This window comes from Equus caballus, chromosome 21 (genome assembly GCF_041296265.1).
Source record: "Equus caballus isolate H_3958 breed thoroughbred chromosome 21, TB-T2T, whole genome shotgun sequence".
Taxonomy (NCBI): domain Eukaryota; kingdom Metazoa; phylum Chordata; class Mammalia; order Perissodactyla; family Equidae; genus Equus; species Equus caballus.
The window spans coordinates 47,645,027-47,671,563 of record NC_091704.1 but is presented as its reverse complement, the minus strand read 5'-3'; the positions used below and the strand labels follow the sequence as shown (position 1 = coordinate 47,671,563).

Here is a 26,537-nt window from a genome sequence, read left to right as displayed (position 1 = left end):
ATCTGTTGCACCTGAGAGCTTGTTAGAACTGTAGACTCTTGCGCCTCACCTGAGATGTATTGAATTTGAATCTGTAGTTCAACAAAATCCCCAGGTGAACTGTATGCACGTTAAAATTTGAGAAGTGCTGCTTTTAACAATACCTTGGCCTGCGTCTCACCTCTCCAGAGATTCTGATTTAGTTGGTTTTTAATAAAGTATTTGTGATTCTAATATGTGGCGAAATTTGAGAACCACTGCCTTAGGAGAATTTTGTTGGCAATAATCGTAACAAAAGTTGGCAAGCTCACTGATAAAATGGGTATCCACAAAGAATTATGGAAATAGAAAGGAGAGGGGCCGAGTGGGCTTGGGCATTCAGCAGAGCTTCCTAAAGGAGGTGATGATGTCGGAAGCACATCTTGAAGGAAGAGCAAGGGTGAGCTCTAACTGCAGAGGGAGAATGACCAGGACTTCCCAGTTAACTGGATGCGGAAGCCAAAGAAGAGAAAGCAGGAGGTTTAAAGTCAGAGATTTCGAGACGGAACAATCCACATAGTGGAAGTGTCCATCATGCCAGTACAGAAAACAGAAAGAGGTGCATATTTTCTCCTCAAAGGCTAAAGGGAAGAGTATTTGATTTTATACAAAATCCACTTAAGTTACCTTTGGCTTATGTAAACTTAATAGAAAAATAAGAGGCAAGCATTGTAATTCCTCCTTTTCAGAAAACCCCACGCCCCTCCTGCCAGCTTTACATCATGCAGCAATTCCTTGATGATGCTTGGTATATAGTCTAAGATGAAGTTCAACAAGAAAAGAACATAGGTAGATATAGAGATTAGATTTTGATGAGGTGGGCATTCATTAATACAAAAATGAATATATTTTAAATCTCAGAACCATGCAAAAGTTTAGGCAAAAGACTTGCATATTACCATTAAACAGTGCACAGCAATGCTTAATTTCCTTGTCTCCTCCATTTTATCCTTCACTGTTCTTTATCTTCTCCTTCCACAGAATGTATACATAAAAATAATCTCCAACAGAACCATTTGAGATGCTTCTATTTTTAGTACCATACCAGCATACTATTTTAATGGAATTTGATAAACTGCATATTTTCTGATGTTAGCTTTTTGGAAGTTGGTGATCGTTTTTCTTTGAGGGAGCTTTCCCAAAAATTTATATGCTGTGCTTTTTTCAATATCATGAAAATTGTGGTTCTATTTGAAGCTCTAACGTACAGATCTTCCTAATATGCCTTTCTCTTGAGTCTTTAAAATTAATGTCTACCCAATTCAACGAAGCCACTGTTCTCAAGATAATTAGACAGTAACATTTTAAAGGCCCATAAAAATAAAAGTTGTCAGCCATATACACCTTTAAAATTAGGGATGAACAATTATTTGTTCCTATAATTACGTGATCATCCAAAATCAGTAAACATGAAGCAATATTTTATTCATTCTGAAAGGTCATTTAAAAGATGCTGTTGATAAAATATTGCTTTCTTATATTTCTTTAATTTTTTTTTTTCCTGAAAAGAGCATAAGCTTAAGTATTGAAATCTCCTGGCACTAATTTGATGGGTGATTCAGAGATGTCATTTAACCACTTTCGCTTCAAACAGCCGTATCAGATTAAAGCATCATCATGGCTAACATTTACTGAGCGTTTCTTTATTCCAGACACTCAAAGTGCTTCAGGTGTGTTATCTCACTGGCTCCGCACAGCAGGCTTGAGGCCCAGAGATTATTTATATCCCTGTTTTACAGATGAGTAAACTAAGGCTCGGAGCAGTCTAGTATTTTAGCCCAAGGTCTCACACTATTGGAACTTGGCAGTTGACCTCTGTCTGACCTCATCACTGCTCAGTTACATTCCCTCCCCTGTATGCCCACTGCCTCGCAGAGCCATTGCTAGGCATAAATGAAAAAATAATTGCAAAACATGCTTTGTCACTCAATGATTGCATTCAACTCCAAACCACAAATACCTACTGAGAACCTGCTTTATCAAACTTGAGGATAGAGAGAAAAAGAATTTCTTTTAAAAAAAGACTACTTTTAGAGAGCTACACAAATATGTTTGCACTACTGTTATTTTGCAAGTTCCTTTTACTTTTTCTTGATTTTAATTTCCAGAATACATCAGTGATATTCAAAATAGTTACATGTGAGCATTTTAAAATTACATATGCAATTAGTGGCCTTTTTGGTCATGATGAAAAAGTGTCTTTCCTTTTTATTTCCCTCGATAACCTTCTCTAAACTTCTGCTCTGGTTCAATGACCCGCAATAATCTTTTCTCCCTGAGTTAGGACAAGTGCCTTGGGCACATCTTTCTTCTTCATCATTTAAATTTAATGCTCAGCCATTTAACATTTCTATATTTCAGCTGGTTAGTGTATTGAAGAGCACATGCATTCACTCGCTCATTGAATGGACTTCTAAAAATGTTTCAATAAGTAACTTCCCAATGGCCAATATCAGCAGTAATCTTCATTCTTTTTCCACTGTCAGCCAACTGATTTCACTTTCTTAATGACAAAAGCTTCAGTTTTCTATTTGATGCTAAGCAAATGTCCTGTGTAACAGCAATTCTGAGTCTTACACTTCCCTCTATGCGCAGTCACTCATGTGGAGAGCAGAATAGTTAGAATGTCTGACGTTGGTCATAAACCCAAAGGCAATGTTCAACTGCCTGGATCATACAAGCAGAGTAAAATATAGAAAGCCAAACAAGGACTCAAATCCTGAATCTTCCAACTTCCACATCATTATGCCTGTGGAATCCTACATCCTCTTGCTTGTAATTCAATTTGTTGAACAAAATGCAGGGATCAAGGTGAATAAAAGAGAGTTAAGGGTTCAGATCCTTTCTGTTCCCACTGAGCTACTTTACCTCCTTGCTCCACAAGTCAGAGCTTCTAGAGTTGGAAGGTTATAGAGACTCTACATGCTCATAACAAATCCCCCAAATCTATCCTATAGACATTGTTGAGTGTTTCTTTACTGATTACTTTAGCTTGTTTGTACTATTATTAAACCATATTATTATTACTATTTAACCATATTATTAAACCATATAAATACTTGATTTGTACCAAAGGTCTTCATTTTTTGTCATATTTTGGGTCCACCATAGCAGATGGGAATATAAATATGCAAAATGCCAACATGCTGGTTTTCATTTCTTTTCAAATCAAAATTCCTAATTATCCTTTTATTTCAAAAAATCAGATAAATATGTCTGACATATTGGTAAAGATTCTTAGACCACTGATTTTTTCACTTCCACGGATATGAATGACAGAGTTAACAAATTATTTTAAATATGAGAAGCCAAGAATATACTGTAACCAGAATTGTATGTTAACTTTTAGAGAGCCCTACCTCTCTGGTCAAAATTAAAAGATGTCTTCCTTATGCTCTATCCTCTTTTACCAAAAATAAACAGATTTTTGGTAGGAGTCCTGCCTTTAATAACCATCACCAAATTTAAGGATTATATTTAGATGCTCATGTGTCACTGGAACCTCAAAGAGGCATCTCTTTTTGTGTAGATGTAGGCTGCTGGTAGCAAACGCTACCTTCCTACAAGCTTTCATGTTGTCACTTATTAAGATGACATAATATAACATAATCCTCATGAGCATGCTAAATATATCAGTATTCTTTGCAAATCTATCTTTCCATCTGGAATTGAAGAAGAGGTTGAAAGAACGTACAGAATTTCTCATAATAGAATAAGAAAGAGATTTTTCCTTATAGCCCTTATTGACAGATAAGTAAAGTAACATCTATTCTCAAAGGTCAGTGTAAGGAATCAAATTTGAAATTATGCAACCTGGAATAAAAAGAGAAGCAGCATGCAAAAATACTTCACAGGGTAAATATTTATAGTTTCTTCTAGTTTTTTATTCACAGAGAATAGGTATGCACAAGAAAAGAGAGGCATTTTAAAAGATTAAAATGTATACATGTGTGAAATAGAGGAATAAATATTTTAGGTGAATTGGTGTGTTTCAGAAGTGCTAAGGGCAGTAATGGAGAAACAACAAAAAGCTTGAAATATCACTCTGGATGCGGGATTTAACGCTGACTAGAGGGAACGGAGATTGGAGTTAAGAAAGCAATTGAAGAAGTTATCTTGGCTATGGCATTTTGAATAGATATGGAGAAAAAATGTTTTTTATTCATTCAATAATTATTCACTAGAGAATGTAAAGTTAACAGCATAGGCAGCCTACCTATATTTGAGCCCCAGCTGCACTGTGACTACCTAGGTAATGTTGGGCACATTATTTAAACTCTCTCTGTCTCCCATTTCTTCAACTGTTAAACGAGGGGAGTAATCAAGTTACTGAGGTGAAGCCTAAATAAACTAATACACAGAAAGAGTTCAGAACAAGGCCTGGCATATCACGCTCACTCGTAAGGGACTGTTGGGGTGGGGGGAAAATCCCCTTCTTTCCTTCTTGTGTTCTTATGGATGGACTAATAATAAAATTGACACAAGACCAGATTAACAGGAGAAAACCCCAGTTTAACACATATGTATTGGAGATCATAAAGAAATGATTCTCAGAGAGTGAACAAAGCAGGCAGTATATGTTATCTTTTACACGAAGAAACAATAAATTTCAAAGAATTGACAAGACAAGGAAACTTAGGTTTGAAGTATGTAATTAGTGAGGGATTTAAGCAGAGTTTAGGCTTGAGGTGGTAAATTAGCAAGGTTGGTTTGTGCAGGCTTCTCAGCCCTGAGTCCTCCAGCTCTGGGGATCAGGATGCAGGGAGAGCACCTTCTCATGGGAGATTATTTCTTGCTTTCAGGGGAACAGAGACAGGAGGGTCAGAATGCCCTTTTTGCTTCTCAAGTCACTTTAATTAAAATAATCAATATGCTATTGTGGGATATTTTAGCATGGCCTGCCCTGGGTCCCAAAAGTACTAAGTGAAGACCAGTATAAGGAGAGAAGGAGCCTGCTATCAAGGCCTTCAAAACAGGAAAGGTGAAGAGAAGGAAGAAGCAGGGGATGATTCCGCTCATGTTCCATCTCCTGTGAAGTCAAGTATCATGGGCCAGAGACGGCGTCAAAGCAGCTAAGGCAGCTTCAAATACAACTCATCAGCACCAAGTCAGAGGGGCAAGTATATATAAAAATAGGAAGTTTTCTAGTGGTTAAGTTCGCACACTCTGCTTCAGCAGCCTGGGGTTCGCAGGTTTGAATCCTGGGCACAAACCTACACACGGCTCATCAAGCCACACTGTAGCGGCATCCCACATACAAAATAGAGGAAGACTGGCACAGGTGTTAGCTCAGGGCAAATCTTCCTCACCAAAAAAGTAAAACAAAACAAAAAAATAGGAAGTTTTCTTTATTACCCCAACCAAACGAAAAATAAAATGCACACTACACTTCTCGTTATTTGATGATCATGTAAACTTTTATAGATCCTCCTATTAAGGCTATCTATCATTGCATTTTAAAACATCATCACTTTACACCACAATTTGGAGTTTATATTATTTAAATTGTTGTGAAATGTTAAAACTCTGGTTAGGTCTTGTTATTTTTTCAATAAAAACTTTAATGCATCCAACAATTCAAAAAATGACTATTGCACTTAGGGTATACTAATGTTTTAAGTTGGAATTATCATAGTTAGGTTGTTAAGTTGGAATTAATATCATGATCTCCTTATATTTTTGAACCAAAGCTTTACTGTGGGGAAATTACTCTTGATTTAATTATTTAATTACCCTGAATGCTTCTCCTGTTTAAGAGAAAAACAATTAATTCCTTGTTTAAGGCTGAACTTTGACCTTCAATGTATTAAGCAGTGTTTTATATTGCATCTCAGGGCTGCTCTTTCAATTAATACTTTAGATATTGAATTTAAACCTTCAAATACTTATTTCTTTGTAAACTCTGCAAGACCCTAAATCATCTTTGTATCCTTAAAAATGCCCACCACCAATTTTGCACAATGACCACAAAAGATAAAAAGCTGCCATCTTATCTAAAAATAGCCTCCCAATTTATTGATGTGGATGGTTTGATATGTTTATCATTAATAGTGTTTTGCGTCATTGGATTGACAACTTGAAACCCAGTCTTTAAAGTCCAAGGATATATTAGATAGTAAACATATAAACCAAATTTATTATGAAAGTCTTCCCATGGAAACTACCTCTGGAAATTTCACATCAAAATGACACAAATATTTTATGATACAATAGGAGAAAATTCAGCCTTCCTTAGTGCAAACCAGAGAAACTAAAGACAACACAACTGTATGTGCGTCAACTAACAAGAAAGATAAAAAGAAAATATATAGCAAATAACATCATATCATAAAAGTTCGTTCCTTTAAAAGTCCTTTAAGACATTTAAAAATGAAAACCAGACATTGTTTAGGGTCTCAGTAGAAGAAAGTTTGAAACAAAATGACAAAAAGACAGAGCTGACCAATAGAAAACAAATGTTTTTTTTTTCTTAAAATTCTTAAGAAGATACATTGTGCAGACAATTCAAGTGCTCAGCAAAAGAGAAATCATTTAACACCTGAGAATGTTGATTGCAATGTTTCACAAAGGAAATTAACTATAGAGAAAAATGTGATAATACAGGGAGAGAAAAATTCTGTATAATGGCTAATTCTTTTTTTTACCAACTGTATACTCTTCTAATCAACATATTTTGAGCTCTTGCAAGAAAAATAATCCTTTCTGGAAAAATCTCATCTTAACTCTTTCTACTATTTTTATTATGAGTACAACTCAGAAGAGAAACATGAAAGAGGAGAAGCAAAGAAAATTCTGCTTTAAAATACAGTTATGCAAAACTTTAGCATTTTTTTTTCCACAAATTGTGAAGCCTGGCAACCTGGCTCATTTCCTTATTAATCTATAGCCTAAGGCTTCTTTTTGTTTTTTCCATTGAGGGTAAATACCCTCCAGAAAGCAAATTTCCCCTCTAGAAATCAAGTAAAGCAGAATGGACTATAAGAAATTACTTTCTTATCCTATTTGTATCTTGAATGTTCTATCTATCCTCCCATCTATGTGTATTACATAAAAGGAATAAAAGGGAAGAGCTATTTACCTTTGTTTAAACCTACGACCTTGGTGATTACCAATCCACTTGCCTCTTAATGGGAAAAACGTTTTCAAAATCAAGTCAAAAAATTAAGTGACTTGGGCAAACCTGAGTGGCAGTACTTTATTCAATTTTATCTCCTTTTCAGCAGTCTACACATCACTCTCTAGAGTTTTAAAATCGTAACATGGTAGTCAGAATCTTTACTGCAATGCAAACCGTCAAGTAGCTTCTAAAGAAGGAGAGCATGTGGGATGGGGAGAGACAAAAGAGAAAACATAAGAGAAATCATCCCCTGGCAGGTGAAGAGGCATTCAAGACTGGTTTTTAGCAGAGTTTGAGCCGTGATAATATTTTCTCACATTTGATCAGGGTTTACAGTTTATGAAGTGCTGTCAGGCGTACAAGCGCTCTTCGAGTGATCCGCATAAGCGCTCTTCCAGTGGAGCAGGATTAAATCCTTTGGAGTGAGAGGGGTTAAGAGACCCCGTTGCCATTGCCAGCAAAGTGCTGAAGCCGGGGCTGGAATGATTAAGTCTAATACTCCTCCCTGATACCACATTATTAAGATACTAAAGTAGCAGAGAGTATTTCAGCTTGGTGGGCAAATGAAACAATAGCATCAATGCTGACAAGCTGGAGCTCTGTGAGAAGAGCACTCAGGTTCATGGTACTAACATCACCATGAGGAGACTTTCCCCAGGGTGGCCAGTCAGATAGCACATATTTCTGTTCATTGATTGTTCCACAGGTAGTTCAACAGGGAGCTGTTCAAGTCATTTAAGAATTTATAAACTGGTTTCCAAGCAAGAAAAACTAATAAATAAGCTCATAATCTCCCAGAATCGCTCACCTTGATCGTATGAGTAGGTTACAGAATTCAATTTAATCATCACTCATTAAGCACAGGCAGGATGCTTGAGAGTTATGAATCTGAGCAAGAAATAGTCTCTCCCCCAAGCAAACTAATTGTTTTATAAACTTATAGCTTTAACGTTTTAGATCCTAAGTAAGAGTCAACATAAGAATATTACCTTCGAAGAAAAACACATTTTGGGAAAAGTCCATTAGCTAGTGAGGAATATAATTTTTAAATTTCTGCCATTTGAGTCATCATGCCTTAAATGTCTGCATTTATCTATTAATATTTTCTTTCAAAGTGAATGTGTCAGAGAGAAAGGGAGAGAAAGAGCGAGGGGCATGGGACGCATGTGTGTGCGTATGCCCTTAGATTTGGCTATTGCTGGAAAGATGATGCTGTAAGGCAAAAATGTAGGATTGTAGCTGGTGAGTTACAACACCTTACTAAATCAATTTTTGACTGGGTATCTGGCTCTCAGCTTGATTTACCACTGGCTTTTTGAAAATGAAAATGTTAAACTAAGCAGGAGCTGAGACTAATGTCACAGTCTGCCAAAGACCTTGGACTTCTAGAGCCAAGCAAAAGGCAGTAAACAATGCCTTTTTGGGGAAGTAACTTCATGCAGTGAATAAACCAAAAGGCATTTGTTTAATTGATAAATCCCAAATGAACAATAACATCTATTATAGTTTGCATCATTTGTGCCAATAGAATTTACGAGTAACTTAGCCTGTGGTCTAATGTAATAAATACAACGAATCCAGAAACATTTATAATCATCGTGGGGAGTGTTGTTCGGCAGTATCCTCTAGTGTGAACGAGCACAGACTTTGGAGTCAGGCAGGTCTTGGTATCCTTCCTGTCTCTGCCCTTAACTTTGGGTAAGTTACTTAACCTCTCTGACTTCAGTTTCTCAAAAGAAATGGAGAAAATAAAGGTTAGCTCCTAGAGTCTTTGTGAGAATTAATTGATGTAACACGCGAAGCATTCTTGTAGTACCTGACACTTAGTAAGCGCTCACCAAGGGTTAGTTTTCTTCCCTCTTGCTGGGATTCTTGAAGGACCACAGACAGTTTCAGCTCACCTTGAGTTCCAAAGATAAGGAACTACTGTCTTAGTTTCCTACTCCCGCTGTAACAAATTACCACAAACATGGCAGCTTAAAACAGTACAGATTTATTATCTTACAGTTCTTGAAGTCAGAAGTCTGCAATAGGTTTCACTGGGCTAAAATGAAGGTGTCTGCAAAGTGTCCTTCTGAAGGCTGTAGGAGAGGATCCATTTCCTTGCCTTTTTGTGCTTCTAGAGGCTGCCTGCATTCCTTGGTTCATGGTCTCTTCCTCCATCTTCAAAGTCAGCAGCATAGCATCTTCAACTCTCTCTCTCTCTCACACACACACACGCATACATACACACACACACATTCTCCCTCTCTCTGACCTTGGCTCCATCATCACATTTCCTTCTCTGCTTCCCACTCTCCCCTACCTCTTTCCCTAAGGACCCTGGTGATTACATTGGGCTCACCTGGATAATCCAGGATAATCTTCCTATCTCAAAATCTTTCTCTTAATCACATCTGTACAGTCCTTTTTTCCAAGTAAGGTAACATAAGCACTGGTTCCTGGAATTAGGACGTGGACATCTTTGGGAGAGCTATTATTCTGCCTACCACAACTATTATAGCACCAAAGTTTTGTTCATTTAATAGCTATTCTGGTACTTTTGACATTAAATTCAAGGTATTGAGTGTAGAAAAGTAAATGTCAAGAGAATTAATAAATTTCTCCTGAGTTTAGGTTTAAAATTCTTTCGCTTTTAGCACTTTGTCAAAAATTCTCCTCCACATAACACAAGGTCTGTTTCAGTGGTTATTAAATCTAACAAAAGATAAAAGACTGAACTGAGTGGGGTCATGTGGAATCTCTGCAAATGCAGAACACTTTATGGTATCATTTGAATGTTTTTTAAAAGTTACAAGGCACACAATGAGGAAAAGATGGAAGGATAGAAAAATAGATTAGATAGATAGATAGATGGATGATAGGTAGATAGATAGATGATAGATAGATAGATAGATAGACAGTAGATAGATAATGCAATGTCTGGAGATATTTTTGGTTGTCATAACTTGAAAAGTGCTACAGGTATCTAGTGGGTAGGGGCCAGGGATGCTGCTAAACATCCTATAATGTACAGGACAGGTCCCATTATCCTGTGGTAACAAAGAGTTACCCAGACATAATGTCAATAGTGCAGAGGTCCAAAAATTCCTGAATTAGATAGATCTTTGTAATTCAGCACTTAAAACATTGTTGCATACAGAGTGAGCCTTTAATGAACATTCATAGAACTGAATGTAAAAATCCAGAGAAAATATTTGTGTTGTGGTTTATGGAATAGGGTATCAGACTGCCTGAACTCAAATCCTGTTCCTGTTGGTTGTATGATGCTGAGAAGTTACTTAACTCTTACCTTGCCTTGGTTTCCTCATCAATTAAGAGGGGATAGGAAGAGGATCAGGATGGCTAACAAATTGTATAGTCTATGTAATGAATTCAGCAGATTTCCTAGCCCATAATACAGGCTAAATAAATATCTGCTATTACGATTTTCCCAAATCCTAGCCAGACTAATTGCCAAATGATGAATCATAAAAGAAAATATTTTAAAGATAAAATATTTATATTATAAAAATTAATCAAATTATTTATATTGTACAGAAGAATATAATTTTTAGGTCATTATAAGAGGCAACATGGTGTAATAGAAAAAGAACATGGGACATGGAGGCAGCCTGGTCCTAGGTTTTGTCAGAAAAAAAGAGATTTTTCTAGGTTCTTTTAGAGCCCATTTAACATATGAAGAGATGGGCCTGGCCAACTAGAATAAAACTCACAAATCCCATTTACAAATGTAGTCATTGAAAATTATTGGTGCCAGACTCTGGGCTGCAGGTCATGATTCCACCCCAGTTATCTTCTTAGATTTTATAGTGGGAATTGGCTCTTCCTCCAACCAAAACTCATGTCGTGGGCTATTACTGAACCCAAGGGAGGGATTTCACATTTCCAGCTATTAAACACACAAATGCACAGCCCTGTATGTATCTGATCATTTCTACTGCCCTGAGACAGTGTATCTGAAGTCCCAGTGGGAAACAGTGGCAGGTTTGTGGGTAAAGTCTGTGGTGAAAGCTGAGTGGTTTTTGCCCACTTCCCTTTGGGGCAATCATGTAGTGAGAGAGAAGCCCTTTTAAGCTCCCAGGAGCCTTCTCAGGCTTCTCCAGGGCAAGAAAAGGATAGATGATCCCATACACAATACCTACCAAGAAGAAAGCAAGTCTGACTAGGACCACATGTACGAAAGGCAATAGAGGAGTCACAGCCAGACATCAGGGCGTATGTGATGACAATGGGGGAGGCAGGATGGAAATAGTCACCTTGGACCTTGGAAAGCTGAGATCACGATTCTATCTGCCAAAACCACAGAAGACACTGAGGAAAGTAATGGATGAGAGAGAATGTCAAGAGACCAGCGGGCCAGAGGGCAGTACTAGGACTGCCCTTGGCTCCAAAAGCCCCCGAATTTCCCTCTGATTTGGGCCATATGGGTCTTTCTTTTTCACGCACCCAGATCTCATGTTAGACTGGATAAGAGGGAAGGGGAGAAAGCAGACACCAGAAAGACTGGGATTGACTTGAAAGAGTTATCTAAAGAGACTGTATTATTGCATCAGGCAGACATTATTGGATTGCACTAAATTATTGACACAATAGTCAACCTAATATCGAGCTGTTAATACTCAATGAGATTAGAGCTTGAGGAATAAGCTATAAAAAAAAATTAAGGAAGCTGCATCTTCCCTTGCACATCTGAGTGCGGTGTGAAAAAATATGTGACCCTGCAACGTAAGGGAAGGAGTGTTTCTATTTTAGCTGACTTTCTTGCTTTTATTACCCCAGGTGCACACTCAAGGCCTCCTCTGATTTTCCATCACACTGAGCCTTGAAACCATGCCACTTGCTCATACTGGTTGCTAAGTCATTTTTCTCCCATCAGTGATCTAAACTTCTCCAAGAAGTCTTCCTAAACCATCCAAGAGCTAACACATTCCCTGACTCCACTTTGTCCAATTTACCACTTCCTTCTATGCTGTTCTCCACTTTCTCACTTACCTTGTTATTTCTAATACTTAATAAGAGTACTCAAGTGTCTGATTTCTCCTTTAATTTGTATCTTTTACATGTGAGTCCGTATTTCCAAGCTTAAATTGCAAGTTTGTACAAGGCAGGTCTTAGATGTTTTTTAGACATTGCATTATGCAGCTCTTCAGGCCAGTAAGTGTTTTAAAATGGTCTTCGTTGACAGTTAAATTATTTTTATTATGGAACAATGTGTCCATAAAATGGAGTGTTTTTCATTCATTATCCATTAGTTTCTGCAATAGGATGATACGTGACATATGGTTAGGTTACATCTTTAAGCTTCTTCATCCTTAACAGGTGACTTCTGCCCCAGCACCCAGTACTTGTAATGGTCAATGTACTCAACATACTTATAACTTGTCAGTTCTTTTCAACAAATCCAATCCAAGTTGGCTTTATTATTGTATTGATGTTTAATTGGTTATTTAAAAAGGTTTTTTTAGACCTGAGGCAATAACTTGAATTCTTCCTTCAGATTAGACTATGTAATTGCTCATTTATCCAGCAACTTTGTGAACGTATTTTCTTGATACAGAGAGTTACCCTAAAGCAAGAAGGGGGATGGGGGACACTAAGATTTATTGATTGCCTTCTATGTACCAGGAATTTTCACTTATTATTGATGTCATATCCAATTTTATCTTTACGTTCGTTCATTCATTCTTTGTAATCATTAATTACTGAAGATCTATAATGTGCCAGTATATTGGGTGCTGAGAATACAGAAGTGAACCAGACAGGTTTGGTGCCTTCCTTCATGAAACTTGCAATCTAGCTGTTTGCTGATTGAAACAGGAAAACAGGTGTAAAACAAGTCATCGAAACAAGAGAATGTGCTGATGACTAAGTGAGGGATAAATTGTGTACATCAGGGGAGTATAACTTATACTAGCAGCTTAGGGAAGGCTTCCCTGAGGAGATAAAGATTATGAATACCTGGGCCGGCCCGGTGGCCCAGCAGTTAAGTTCGCACATGCTGCTTCGGCAGCCCGGGGTTCCCCAGTTCAGATCCCGGGTGCAGACATGGCATCACTTGGCAAGCTATCCTGTGACAGGCATCCCACATATAAAGTAGAGGAAGATGGGCACAGATGTTAGCTCAGCGTCAGTCTTCCTCAGCAAAAAGAGGAGGATTGGTGGCAGATGTTAGCTCAGGGCTAATCTTCCTTAAAAAAAAGAAAGATGATGAAGCCCTGGTATATGAGTTGGATTAACCAGGTGATGTTCAGAAGGACTTTATGCCATGGAGACCACATGCAGGAGGCCCAGATATGAATGAGACTAATGTATCTTCAAGAAACCTCAATAAGTACGCTAAAACAAGGAGAGAATGGTGGTTGATGAGGCTAAAGAGAGCAGCAGGGAACCAGCGCCATGGTGTAGTGGTTAAGTTGGCATGCTCTGCTTCAGTGGCCCGGTGTTTGCAGACTTGGATCTCAGGCGCAGACTTATGCACCATTCATCAAGCTATGCTGTGGCAGCATCCCACATCCAAAAAAAAAATAGAGGAAGATGGGCACAGATGTTAGCTCAATGACAATCTTCTTCAAGCAAGAAGAGGAAGGATTGGCAACAGATGTTAGCTCAGGGCCAATCTTCCTCACAGAAAAAAAAAAGAGAGAGGGAGAGAGTGGCAGAAACTGTGGGGGACTTTGGAGGCCACGTTAAGGAGTGAGCAGGAGGGCTTTATCCCAAGAGTAAAGAGAAAACACTGAAGGATTTAATTAGAACAGAGGTGACATCTTCAGAGTTGGTGGTGTTGTTTACAAACAAGTTGGTCTAGTTACAAAAAGGAAAATAGATTGAAGGAAGCAAGACTGAGTGTGTGTTAGGAGGGCCTCACTGCAATAGACTAATGAGAAATGGTGGTGGCTGGACCAGAGTGGCACCAGTGGAAATGGAGACAAGTAGGTAAGTTAAGATATGGGTAAGAGATAGAATCGGCAGGAGTTGGTGGCTTAATGATGTGAGGATGGAGGCAGAGGGGAGGGTGTAGGATGACTCTGGTCTCCTTTGCAGAGATGGAACATACAAGAGAAGGAGCAGATTTTGGAGAGAAGGTAGTGAGCTCAACTGGGAAGTACCAAGGGTAATTTGTCTAAGAGACTTGCCTGAGAATCAATTGTATCCTTGGCTCTGGATCTCAAAAAATGGTCTGTCCTGGGGTTATATAGAGATTTGGACACTAATGGCACATTAATATTAGTTGAATCCATGAAAATAGATAGATAATCTCATCTGGGGAGAGTGTGTGAAATGAGGAAAAACAAGGACCTGAAACATAGGCCAAAAGGATACCAACATTTAAGGGACCAGTAGAGGAGGAGTACCTGGCAAGACAGATTAATTATTCTGAGTTCTGTCTTATAGATGACAAAATAAAAGCTAAGACAATTTCATTAATTTAATTGATTAATAGGAAAGTCACAATTCAGACCCAAATCTTTCCGCATTCTGAATACTTCCTGTTTATGATGCACGAACAGTTTATTGAAGCATATCTCTAAGCCAGGCCTTCTGTTAAGCATTTTACATACATTATTTTATTAATTTTCAGAGCAACCTACCTGTAAATTAAGTATCATTGTTATTGTTATCACGTAGATGAGGAAACTAAGTCTTGGAGAAATTAACTAAGTTCCCCAAGGTTATACGACTACTACAGAGCATGAATTTATACCCATTTCTTTCCCTGCCCAAGACCATGCTTGTAACCATTATGATTGTACTAGGTAAGACAGTGGTTCTCAAACTCGAGCATGCATCAGAATTACCTGGAGGGCTTCTTCAAACACAGATGGCTGGGCATCACTCACCCCTTGAGTTTCTGATTCTGGAGGTAGATGGGGCCTGAGAATTTGTGTGTCTCACTAGTTCCAGCAGCCTGCGACAAATAATATGCTGCCATCAGCACTTTAATTTGTAAAATAATCATCAGCTATAAATTAGTTAACTCATACTAAATCATTAACATGCAAATACAGCATATTAAAATATGTAATATAAAATTTTATTAAAAGATATTTTTATTCACCCAAACCTATGATCTCTAAAACAGAATCTATTCTTAATCCCTCCCATGTACAAGCAAGGTTGAATGTCTTCCTGACATAAACTCTACCAGCAAGCTCTTCACACCCTTCACAACACTAAGTATACTTATCAGCATCATGTGGACGTGCATTGTGTAGAGAGACGTATGTAGACATACATACATCTATACATATACATATATATATTGAATTCAGTTAAGCCTTAATTTGTCCTAACTTGATCGTAGATTTACTTTACTAATTTATAATAATATTCAGGGCCGGCCGGCCGGGTGGTGCAGCAGTTAAATTCGCACGTTCCGCTTCTCGGTGGCCCGGGGTTCGCCAGTTCAGATCCTGGGTGCGGACATGGCACCGCTTGGCAAAAGCCATGCTGTCGTAGGCGTCCCGCATATAAAGTAGAGGAAGATGGGCACGGATGTTAGCTCAGGGGCAGTCTTCCTCAGCAAAAAGAGGAGGATTGGCGGTAGTTAGCTTAGGGCTGATCTTCCTCAAAAAAAAAAATAAAATAATACTCAATCTATTTGGCACAAAGGTGTTCTTTCTGCTGTAACCCCAGTTTCTCTACCTGGATAGACAACATCTTTTTACCACAGCTGTTCTCTAATTGTCCTATGACATCTCAGATTGGAAATCATTACATTTCTTAAAGGGCCAGATTACATTTGCACTATATTCTGCAAGCATGCCAGTCATAATCCAATTTTTTATTTCAGCAAAAAATCACGTAATTCCTTCCTTAAGCCCCTTTAGGCTGTTGTAGGTACTTCCCCATGTACCACATAGGTAAGCTTTTGTTTAGATTCTGTTTTCTGTCTCAACCACACATGCACTTAGAAGATTCAGTTTGGTTACTGACCTCCATGTGACGCAGTGACACATATGTCATGGGAGGAATGGGACAGCACCAGCTCGCTTCATAAACTACTAAAAACCTGTATGATTAGTGTTACACCTTTGAATTTGAGTCAAGATCAAGTTGGGAGTTGGCATAAAAAGATGCTGACCCTGCTTTGGTGACACCCTCCACGGGACAATGTCTACAACCCCAAATCCTTGTATGTATTTGTCAAGGGGCAGAATTTAAAAAAAAGTAATCAATCAACAGAAAAACAAAGACCAAGGGCTCCTTCTGGAACAAAATGCTCAGGTACAGTGGTAAAAAGTCCTGCCAGCCCCAGATGACATGTGACTTTCTGAGGGAAGCGGATAATTTTTACTTGATGGTGAATCATTAAAAGAGAACCAGATGATTAAACTTAATGGAACAGCCACATTAAACTGAAATTAGTAAAAACATGCCTCGGGCAGCCTACAACCTTTTATTTGTTGTTGTTTAACGTCTGTCTTTTACAGTGGCCATGATGAATGACATCACAAAAGAAAAAATCCAATTAAAATCTAAGTGCTCAATAAACCCCTAATGTCTGGTTGTCACCAGTGCTTTCCCCAGCACTGATGTCTTCTGTTTCCTCTTTTCCCCAAGGAAAGGGAAAAGAACTGGCCCCAGGGGAATTCAACGGAAGGGGAGGAGAGTGGGGAATGAATGTCACACAAAGGCTTCTGGAGGGTTCTGCTCTGTGCACTCCATCAGCACAGACACTGCACTACCAGAGGGATGAGGTTAAATTGTTTTATTATCAGACAATGCCTGAGTGAAGAGATGCATTTTCCCACTAGTGTTCAAATATTGATAAATCAGATTGGGATCTGCAGAGCAATCCCTGTTGGCGCTCTTAGGTGGCATCTGCGCTGCCCTTTTATATCGTCTTGGGTGTTTGTTCTATAAGTCATTGAAATGGTCTCTCCTGACAGCCAAAAATAAGTTTCTGATTACTTTTACCTGAATAAATCTTGTGACCAGATGTGGTATTCACCTACTAAGTGTGCAACAATTACATATTGAAAGTGATGAAAGTACCGGCCGAGGGGAGTCTATAATCTAGTGGAATGCAAAATATAATAAATTACATGGAAAGACAGCAGTTGCCACACGGGAGAAGAATACTGGCTTTTGATAACAAATTTTACCTTAGAGATACTGTGTGTTTGTAAATTGGGCTTTCAAAGTCCTCCAAACAAAGTTCTCAAAGTCAAAATAAGAGCAAAACAAGGGGACTGGCCCTGGGAATATAGTGGTTAAGTCCAGTGTGTTCTACTTCCATGGCCCTGATTTGTGGGTTCAGATCCCTGGCACAGACCTACACCACTTGTTAGCCACACTATGGCTTATAATGAACTAAAGGCTAATAATAGTAACAAATATCTTAAATTTGGAAGATGCTTTATAATTTATAAAACACATATCGTGCTTTTATCACATTTAGGTAGCAATTAATGTAGTATTTGTCTATAGTCCCTAATTAGATTTTTCTGACAGCCTTGTCCTGGAGCTCTATTATCCTCATTTTACTGATAAGGATCCCAGTGCAGGGAGGTTAATTGACTCAGCTACAGTCTTCTATTTGGTGAGTGAGATAGAATGAGCACAGCCCATTCTTGGGACTCCAGGCACAGTGCCTCATGCACTGTGACAGGCTGCTAACCATGGCTGCCTTGGAGCCGATCCGATGGGCAGTGACGTTGGTTTCGTTACTCATGACTTAATGAAATAGCTTTTTAAAAGCACTCTTCAGTCATTAGAACTTGACGATGGAGAGTTAAACTTTCCCCAGTGGCTCTTTCTGTGTAATCATGGTTTCAACATTTCCTTAGCCTATCATGTTACACAAATCAGGGTGAGCCCTTGTTTTACATTGCTTATTGCATTTGTCTCACTTCTAAGCAATTTCCTCCCCGTTCTCATTTATCTTCCATAATTTCTGCCAAATTGCTTTCAAGGCTACTAATTGTATGAATAACATTCTCTTCCTCAAACTCTGCTATTAAGTGGCATTAGCTGTGTGGCATTGGACACAGTTTCCCTATCTCTAAAAACGTGGAGGTCGCACCAAATAATCCGTCAGCCCTCTTCTTGGGCTCAAGTGCAAAGTATTCTGACTGTTTCACATGCGCTGTGTGATTTTGGAAACACTATGTAAGCTGGAGCCTCAGTTGTCTTGACTCTACAATGATAGATGCAATTAGCTCACATTTCCCACAGTGGAAATGGAGAACTATAATGGAGGATATCCACATGGGTCACACCCGACAAGGATTCTTTATACAAGAAAGTTCAGGAAAGCTAGATGAAATAAAGTCATGTACAGTTTTGAACTGTAGGCACGCACACGGCCTTTAACATGTTAATGGCCACTGAGCAGCTCCAAGAAAGAGGCAGAATCTGAAGTACTTCCCAAATGTATTGGGCCCCAGAACTCTTTCTCCTCAGGAATATCATTTTGTATACGTGATGTTCCATGGGATACACTCTTAAGAAAGACTGGTTAGTTGATTTTAAAAGTCCCTTTTTGCCCTGAGATTCTATCTTCAAGTGTGTTTGTAGATGCTACCCTGAGCATTTCATGCGGTGTTAATCAAGAGGACACAGAACTGGTTTACCTGTCACTGTTGTTGCTGTTACTGTTGTAACATGGCCCACATTACTCCATTTAGATGGAATTGAAATCAGGTAAAGATGAGCAGCCTTCCCAGGAAAACTAACTTGTCTGTATGTAGCTGACACTTATTACTAGGGGTTAAAAATAGTTCTCCTCAATAAAAGGCACTTTTTTGAAAACTTGTGAATAAGGTTAGATTGTCTGAAGACCTATGAGATACCCTGCTTAGATGGGAAAGGGGGATCAAAGGAAACAACAGGAAGTCCACACTGTGGAAATCAACTTTGGGAAGGTAAGCTGGGCTGCTTTCCCAAGTTCGGATCATCATCTCCCACTTCAGTAGTATCTTCATGTTCACTTAATTCAACCCTTTACCGAGACCCATTTCACTGACTGTTAATCTTCTCAGAGCCTCTCCTTGATTACCTTCAGGAGCAGCGGATCCACTACTTCATAAGCAGACAATTCCATTTTAGGCTGCTTCCACTTTTTAGAAGATCCTTGCCTATATTGACCTAAAATCTGAATGTTAAATGTTCTTGTTCTAGGTGACCTTGTAAATTATCTAGACAAGGAATTTTCAAGGCATTGTTCATGACAACACTTAAGATGTTTCTCAAATGGTTTAAGTTGAATTTCATACAGAAGTAAATAAATGTCACCTCGTCCCAGAAAAGTGATTATAAACCCCATCATATTAGACTCAAGGAGATTGATTAGCTTCCCTAAATTCATCAAGATAGGGAAGTGTAGAGGCAGAATATACCCAGGTCTCTCTGATTCAGGAAACCAAAATCCTTTTCTCAATAGTATATCCCTTCTATAGTATGTCCGTGTACATAAAAGCAAGGAGGAGCGTATATAAGGAAAATCTGAAAGCTATAGTGAAAATAATTTCATTCCAGCCAGGCTAATATGTCCTTGGGCATCTTGCTATTGCTCTGGCCTTTAGTTTTCTCTTCTTCAAAACAAAGATTCTAACCCCAGGTCATGGGTGGGAAAAAAAAGCATTACCAAATTTTCTCCAAGCCCTGTTCTATAAATTTCTGTGATTATAAGGAAACATATTAATTAATGAATGGTATTTACTATTGAGGATTTAAGTAAATAGTAAAAGAAAAACTTGCATCTCTTAGAAAGGATTGAGTGAAAGTCAACAGAGCATGCATCATAAAGACAAAAACAGTTTAGGATCACATGCGTGACTTTTACTTTCTTTAATTTTGTTTTTCTACACTAGTTACATTCAGACCAGGATAGAGGAGATGGATCACTTAAATATATCCTTTCAGGAGATGGAGCAGGAGATCTCTTCATTATCAATGAAAACACAGGGGACATACAGGCCACCAAGAGGCTGGACAGGGAAGAAAAACCCGTTTACATCCTTCGAGCTCAAGCTATAAACAGAAGGACAGGGAGACCCGTGGAGCCTGAGTCTGAGTTCATCATCAAGATCCATGACATCAACGACAATGAACCAATATTTACCAAGGAGGTTTACACGGCCACCGTTCCCGAAATGTCGGACGTCGGTGAGTGAGATGTGGTTTCAGCCATACATTGTTTCTCCTCTAGTATAACTAAACAAAGCATCCTATGTGTAAAATTTACTGACCTGAATGAGTTTGGATGCTAAATTCAAAAAGTATCATATTTCAAACAGTCCATATATGTCCTTTTTTTTTTTATTGAGGTATAATTGACATACGTCATATTAGCTTCAGGTGTACAACATAATGATTCAATATTTGTATATATTGCAAAATGATCACCACAATAAGTCTAGTTAACATCTGTCACCATACATAATTACAGAATTTCTTTTCTTGTGATGAGCACTTCTAAGATTTACTCTCCTAGCAACTTTCAAATATGCAATACAGTATTGTTAACTATACTCGCCATGTGATACATTACACCCCTATGACTTATTTATTTTATAACTGGATGTTTGTACCTTTTGACTCCCTTCACTCATTTCGCCCACCCCGCTACTCACCACCTCTGGCAACCACCAGTCTGTTCTCTGCATTGTTGAGCTTGGCTTTTTGTATTTGTTTTTTTAGATTCCACATATGAGTGAGATCATACAGTGTTTGTCTTTCTCAGTCTGACTTATTTCTGTTAGCATAATGCCCTCAAGGTCCATCCTTGTTGTCACAAATGGCAAGATTTCATTCTTTTTTATGGATGAATAATATTCCATTGTATACATATACACCACATTTTTGTTATCCATTCATCCATTGACAGACACTTAGGTTGTTTCCATATTTTGGCTATTGTAAATAATGCCGCAGTGAACATAGGAGTGCATATATGTTTTCATGTTTTTGGATAAATACCCAGAAATGGGATCAATGGATCATATGGTAGTTCTATTTTTAATTTTTTGAGGAAACTCCATACTGTTTACCATAGCAGCTCCACCAGCTTATATTCCCATCAACAGTGCACAAGGATTCCCTTTTCTCCACATCCTTGCCAACACTTGTTATTTCTTATCTTTTTGATTATCATATATGTCCTTTTTGTAAGTGCACTTGTGTTTCCTCATATTGCTCTAGTCTCATTTTATCGTTATTTTTAAGAAAACAGCATTTCCTGTAATGGTGAGGTTACGAAAAGTGGCAGGGTGAGGGTGGGAGGAAGAAAGGGAGACCATCTCATCTACTTCCTCTCCTGCTCTAAATCCCCACTCTATTTCCTGGGCTGAAAGATCGCAGCCTGTTCTATTTCTCTTAGCCCATATTGGAATTAGAATCTCCCCAACGGAAAACAAAAGCCTGAATTTACAGTCCAGACTAAAGAGTAATGACAATTGCTTTAAGTAGCTGTATACTTGGGAAAGTGACTCAAAGAAATATATTTTTTTAAATCCATAAACAATAGGCAGATGACATCTACGGGATATGTCTTTTACTAACTGGTGGAAATTAAGAGACTTTCATGACATTAATATGGTGAATCAATATTTTGTGCACAATTCTACTAAGAATTTTGAAGTTAATATGTATGCATTTAATTTGCTTAGATTGGGAAAAGGTAAACAGAGTTTAAATTAAGAAAAGAATTCTGCCAACATCACTCTCAGCCACATTAAAATACTTCTTGGGAGACAGTGACAAATTTTAAACTACTTGTATAACGGGTTATTTTTATTTTCACTCTGTCAAATTCAAAAGGGCTAAGTTACATAATAAAAACTCTTCTATAATTCTGTGAGTCAGATATCAGAGCCTTTTTAGTTCACAGTTCCAAGACTTGGAAAATACCTAATCCATGGAAATGCTGTAAAACATCTAAATTTTTCTCATGAAGAAATTGCTCATCTCGTTACTTGAAGTCACTTTTTTTTTGTTAGAAAAATCACAAACCATCACCAAAGCAAGGAGGGGGATTAGAATTCTTTTAAGAGGAAGATTTGTTAGGAAAAATGTTTTTCCTCTAGGTGGTGAATTCAGGAAGAATTAAGGAACGATTGTCTCGTCATCAGCCCCACCCAGGGCAACCATAACCCCATGTGCACGTTGTCACGGCACAACTATGGGGCTGTCGTTCCCTCTTGAAGTCATCACAGAATTAAATATACATTACAAATATCTGGGGATACCTGGCAGGAATATGTCTTGAGAAGGGGAAGCCTTTTTCTGATTTGCACATAGGCACAGCTGTGTTCACGTTCATCTTTATCATAAATTAACGTGTCATTATTCTGACATATAAAGGCATCTTAAAGAAATTACACAAAGGTAGTGGGACAACAGGAGGGTGCAATAAATGGACTTTGGTGTCAAACAGACTGAGGTTGAAACTATCTCTATTAATGTGGCCTTGGGTAAATGACTTGATTTCTCTGATCCTCCAGTTCCATATCTATAAAAAATAAATAATAAATGTCAACTCTTAGGGTTTAGCATGAGGATGAAATGAGAGAACAAGTGCAGAGTCCCCAGAACAATATCTTGCAACTAACAGGCACTCAAAACGTCCAAATAATCATATTCTAAAAGCAGTCAAATTCGTATTCATGTCAAACAAGAACGAGGGTGTTTGTTGACTTCTACTATTAGCTCTTGCTCTAAAATCTATGATGCTCTCATTCTGCCCACCTCGCTTGCCAAATTACAAGGCTGGGTGCTCTATCCTACGCATCAACATGCTATATCCAGAACATCCAACCCCAACGCAGTACAATATATTTGTTCAATGAATGGAATTGGTTAGATATTACAAAAGTAATGTAAAAATTCTCATATTCCCTAAATGTAATTTGCCTTCCCTTTTCATGGACAGGAGAACTCCAGCAGTGTGCTCACCATTTATCTGATATGAATAGCAAAAGTTGGCCATAAAATGATCTTCATCAGTGGGTCTTACCCTTTTTGAAAGTCACAGACCCCTTTGAGAATCAGATAAAATCTAAGGAACTTCTCTTCAGTGAAATATCCATGTAGGCCTGCACATAAAAATTTGCATGCAATTTCATGGGGGTTAGAGATACTTTGAAGGATGTTAGGCAACTGTGGTCCCTAAAATAAGAACGCTGATCTAAAATGTCATAGACTTCTTTGTGCATTTAATTAAAATCATCTTTTATAATTACAGATTTCAGATATGTATGCTCTGCTGTTCAGTCAATTATTATTCAATCCAAAATTACTCTTTTAAAGGTTCAAAACATTTCAGAATCTTCAAATAATCACATAGATTTATCATTCAGGATACTTTTATTTGCAAGTGACAGAAAACCCAACTCAAACTCGTTTAAACCATAAAAGTATTTATTGGTCATGTTACTTAAGTTTAGAAGTAAAGTGTGCTTTGGACATGGTTTGATTTGGGTTGTAGCTATTTCTCTTTAATTTTCTATCCTATTCAGCTTTGTCCTCAGGCTAGCATCTCTTGAGGTCACAAAATAGCTGCTGCATTGGCAGGCTCCACATCAGCACATTACAGTCCAGGAGAAAGAGTGCCTATGACACGGAATTTTCATCAAAATCTAGAGTGGCCCCCTGATTGGGCAACCCCTAACTTATCCCTGTGGACAAAGTAATGCAAGATGCCGATTGACTCAGGCCTAGGTAACTTGAAAGAATCACTGTAGCAAGAAGCCAATCAAATCCCGCCCTTGGAGATGGGTTGGAATCAGTTCTACTCAAAGTCATGGTCATTCCCATGCTTCTCTTTAACCTAATCCTTGTTTATTGTTTATAAATGTTGATCACATTCCTTCAGAGTGAGAAATCCAAGGCTTTATAACCTAGTGTCCTACTGAGGTCCTCCACTTCCTTGCTATGATAGTTTTGTAGAAAATAAGATCTTGCTTTTTCTTCGTGTGTGTATATCAAGGATCCATAACGTAATAGACCCTTAATTTATTTCCAATTCATGTTTCTGTCATTACAGGCACATTTGTTGTTCAAGTGACTGCAACTGATGCTGATGATCCAACATATGGAAATAGTGCAAAAGTTGTCTATAGTATTCTACAGGGGCAGCCCTATTTTTCAGTTGAATCAGAAACAGGTTAGAATTCCTTTTTGGTCTTCTATTTACAATCTGTAATTTTAACTGACATGCTCAGCTGCGCTAGCATATTTTTTTTAATGAAAACAATCAGTGTGATTGAATTTTCTTAGATTTGTCTGCCAAACACCAGTGATATATTTGTAAATATGACATCCAGATCATTTTAATTAAGAAATCTGACAATGGGTCTTTCACCCACCATGTTTATTTAGGGTAGATTCAGAAAAATTATACATTGCTTTATATTTTCTTCCAGTTTTGGATGAAGCTAAAAGATCAATTTCTTCTAATAGCCATTAGAGTTTTTTACAAATATTCCAATTCTTTTTTTAGTTATTTGGTAGGATTGCATCTCTCTATCCTGCTCTGAAGCTAGATGTAGCCATATGATTTATTTGGGCCAATAAAATGTAGCAGGAATATGAGTCACTTCCAGGCACAACTTTTAGACCTGGTGCACAAGCCACCACGTTCTCTTCCTCTGTGCCACAGTGATCATAGATGGAAACCACTGTTGACATGCATCTCCAGCCTGGAAATCTGGGTGTTATCAAGAGCATGGCTTCCTGCTGGCCTGCTCAGAGCATGAGCAATAAATAAACTTTAGTTGTGTTTAGTTTGCCCTGTTTGTTACCACTTTATTGTCTAGCCTAACTAACTGATACAGCCCTAATAAAGCGGATTGCCTTAATAGAATCCTTTTTCAACATCTCATTTTTCTACACTTTCTCCACAAACTATCATACTATCTTATGATGAGACATTTTTTAGTAAATATTGTATGTACCATCTAGTTAATTCTGCATGTATTTTTGCTATCATAATAGTTTAGTTCCTTTTATACATTTTTCAAGCATCCATTGTTGTTAGTAGAAATCCACACCTTTCTAGGTTACCACATCCAGTTGGAAATCAGTGTATTAAGAGGTGCAATGAACTTAGAAAGAATCTCAAGGGGAAAGAAAATGTTAAGTTGAAAAACAATGAGGATAGAAAATTAGAATTATTCAACTTAAAGGACAAAAGGCTAAGGTGGTCTCCTGTGTTTAAACAGAGAAGTACTGGTATTTGGAGAACAGAAAGCAGCTGCACTTTCACTGAAGCCAGGGCTAGAGGAATAAAAATGACCTGTTGTCTGAGGTCTTCTTGTTAAAAATTTAAAAAAAGATTCAGCTTCATTAGTTGTTAAGCACTGAATGTGCTACCAGAGAAGGTTCTAAAGCCTTCTCCAGTGATTTTTGAAGGCATGTTTTTAATTTAAGCATAAACCCTACATAGAGATTAGGCAAACTTTTAGAAGTTCTGTCAACTGATTCTTTTATAACTACCTAACAATAGAGATAAATTTAAGCTAAGAGCGTTGGTCACTGCTGGACCAGTTCAACTAATGTTCACATCAGCTTTAGGAAAACTTAAATTCTCTAGGATCATATAAGACGACAATTACGAGAGAACTGATGCTGTGTTTTCTTAAGATCATAGTTTTGTGGTTTAAAAATCCTCAGAACATTCGTTATGGTTGGTATATTTGCTGAGCAATTAGCCAATTCAGTAAAGTGAAACTCAAGAGTCAGTTCAAGCATATGGCTTTCTTCACAATTTCCTCATAATATACCTAAATGTCTTTTATCAAGCAGCTAAAGTAGTTTAGCATTGTACCACATGCCAAGTTATATTTTGCTGTGTCATCTTAAAACACGTAATATTTATACTACTTACAGTCTGTACTATCGCAGGATTTGACTTGTACTTATTCTCATTCTCCTTGTATTATAGGTGTTTTTTTCAATGTTTCTATCTCCCCACCATGGTTGTAATTTCCTTCAGTATAAAGGCTGTACATAAAAATGACATTGCATACTGTGGGTGACAATCTATGTTTGCATAAATAAATGATTCCATAAAGTATTTTTAATGCCCCGCTTTGCATTCTGAATTTCATATCCATAGGTATCATCAAGACAGCTTTGCTCAACATGGATCGAGAAAACAGGGAGCAGTACCAAGTGGTGATTCAAGCCAAGGACATGGGCGGCCAGATGGGGGGATTGTCTGGGACCACCACAGTGAACATCACTCTGACTGACGTCAACGACAATCCTCCCCGGTTTCCCCAGAGTAGGAACATTTGATTGAATGGTTTCTGCAGTGTGCTTTCGTAAAACCCTAACTTTAAGAACAACATTTATTTTCCATTATCGTCAAAATTAGTGCACTTATAATAACCAGCACTTTATTAAAAATGAGTTGACAATGCTTATGCTCAGTAGATGTGAACATTTATGTTCC

The 26,537-nt window shown here is 38.0% G+C and overlaps 1 protein-coding gene across 4 annotated transcripts in view; it reads left to right on the top strand.

Moving 5' to 3' along the window:
• Positions 1-26,537, top strand: part of CDH6 (cadherin 6) — a 125,832-nt gene that overhangs the window by 73,888 nt on the left and 25,407 nt on the right. For 2 of the 4 annotated variants that reach the window (XM_001500761.7, XM_023625810.2), the window contains exons 3-5: positions 19,954-20,248; positions 24,126-24,245; positions 26,199-26,366. In XM_001500761.7, coding sequence (XP_001500811.1) covers positions 19,954-20,248; positions 24,126-24,245; positions 26,199-26,366 — 583 coding nt within the window. The remainder of the gene's footprint in view (positions 1-19,953; positions 20,249-24,125; positions 24,246-26,198; positions 26,367-26,537) is intronic. The other 2 variants (XM_070246411.1, XM_070246412.1) reach the window with 1 other exon arrangement.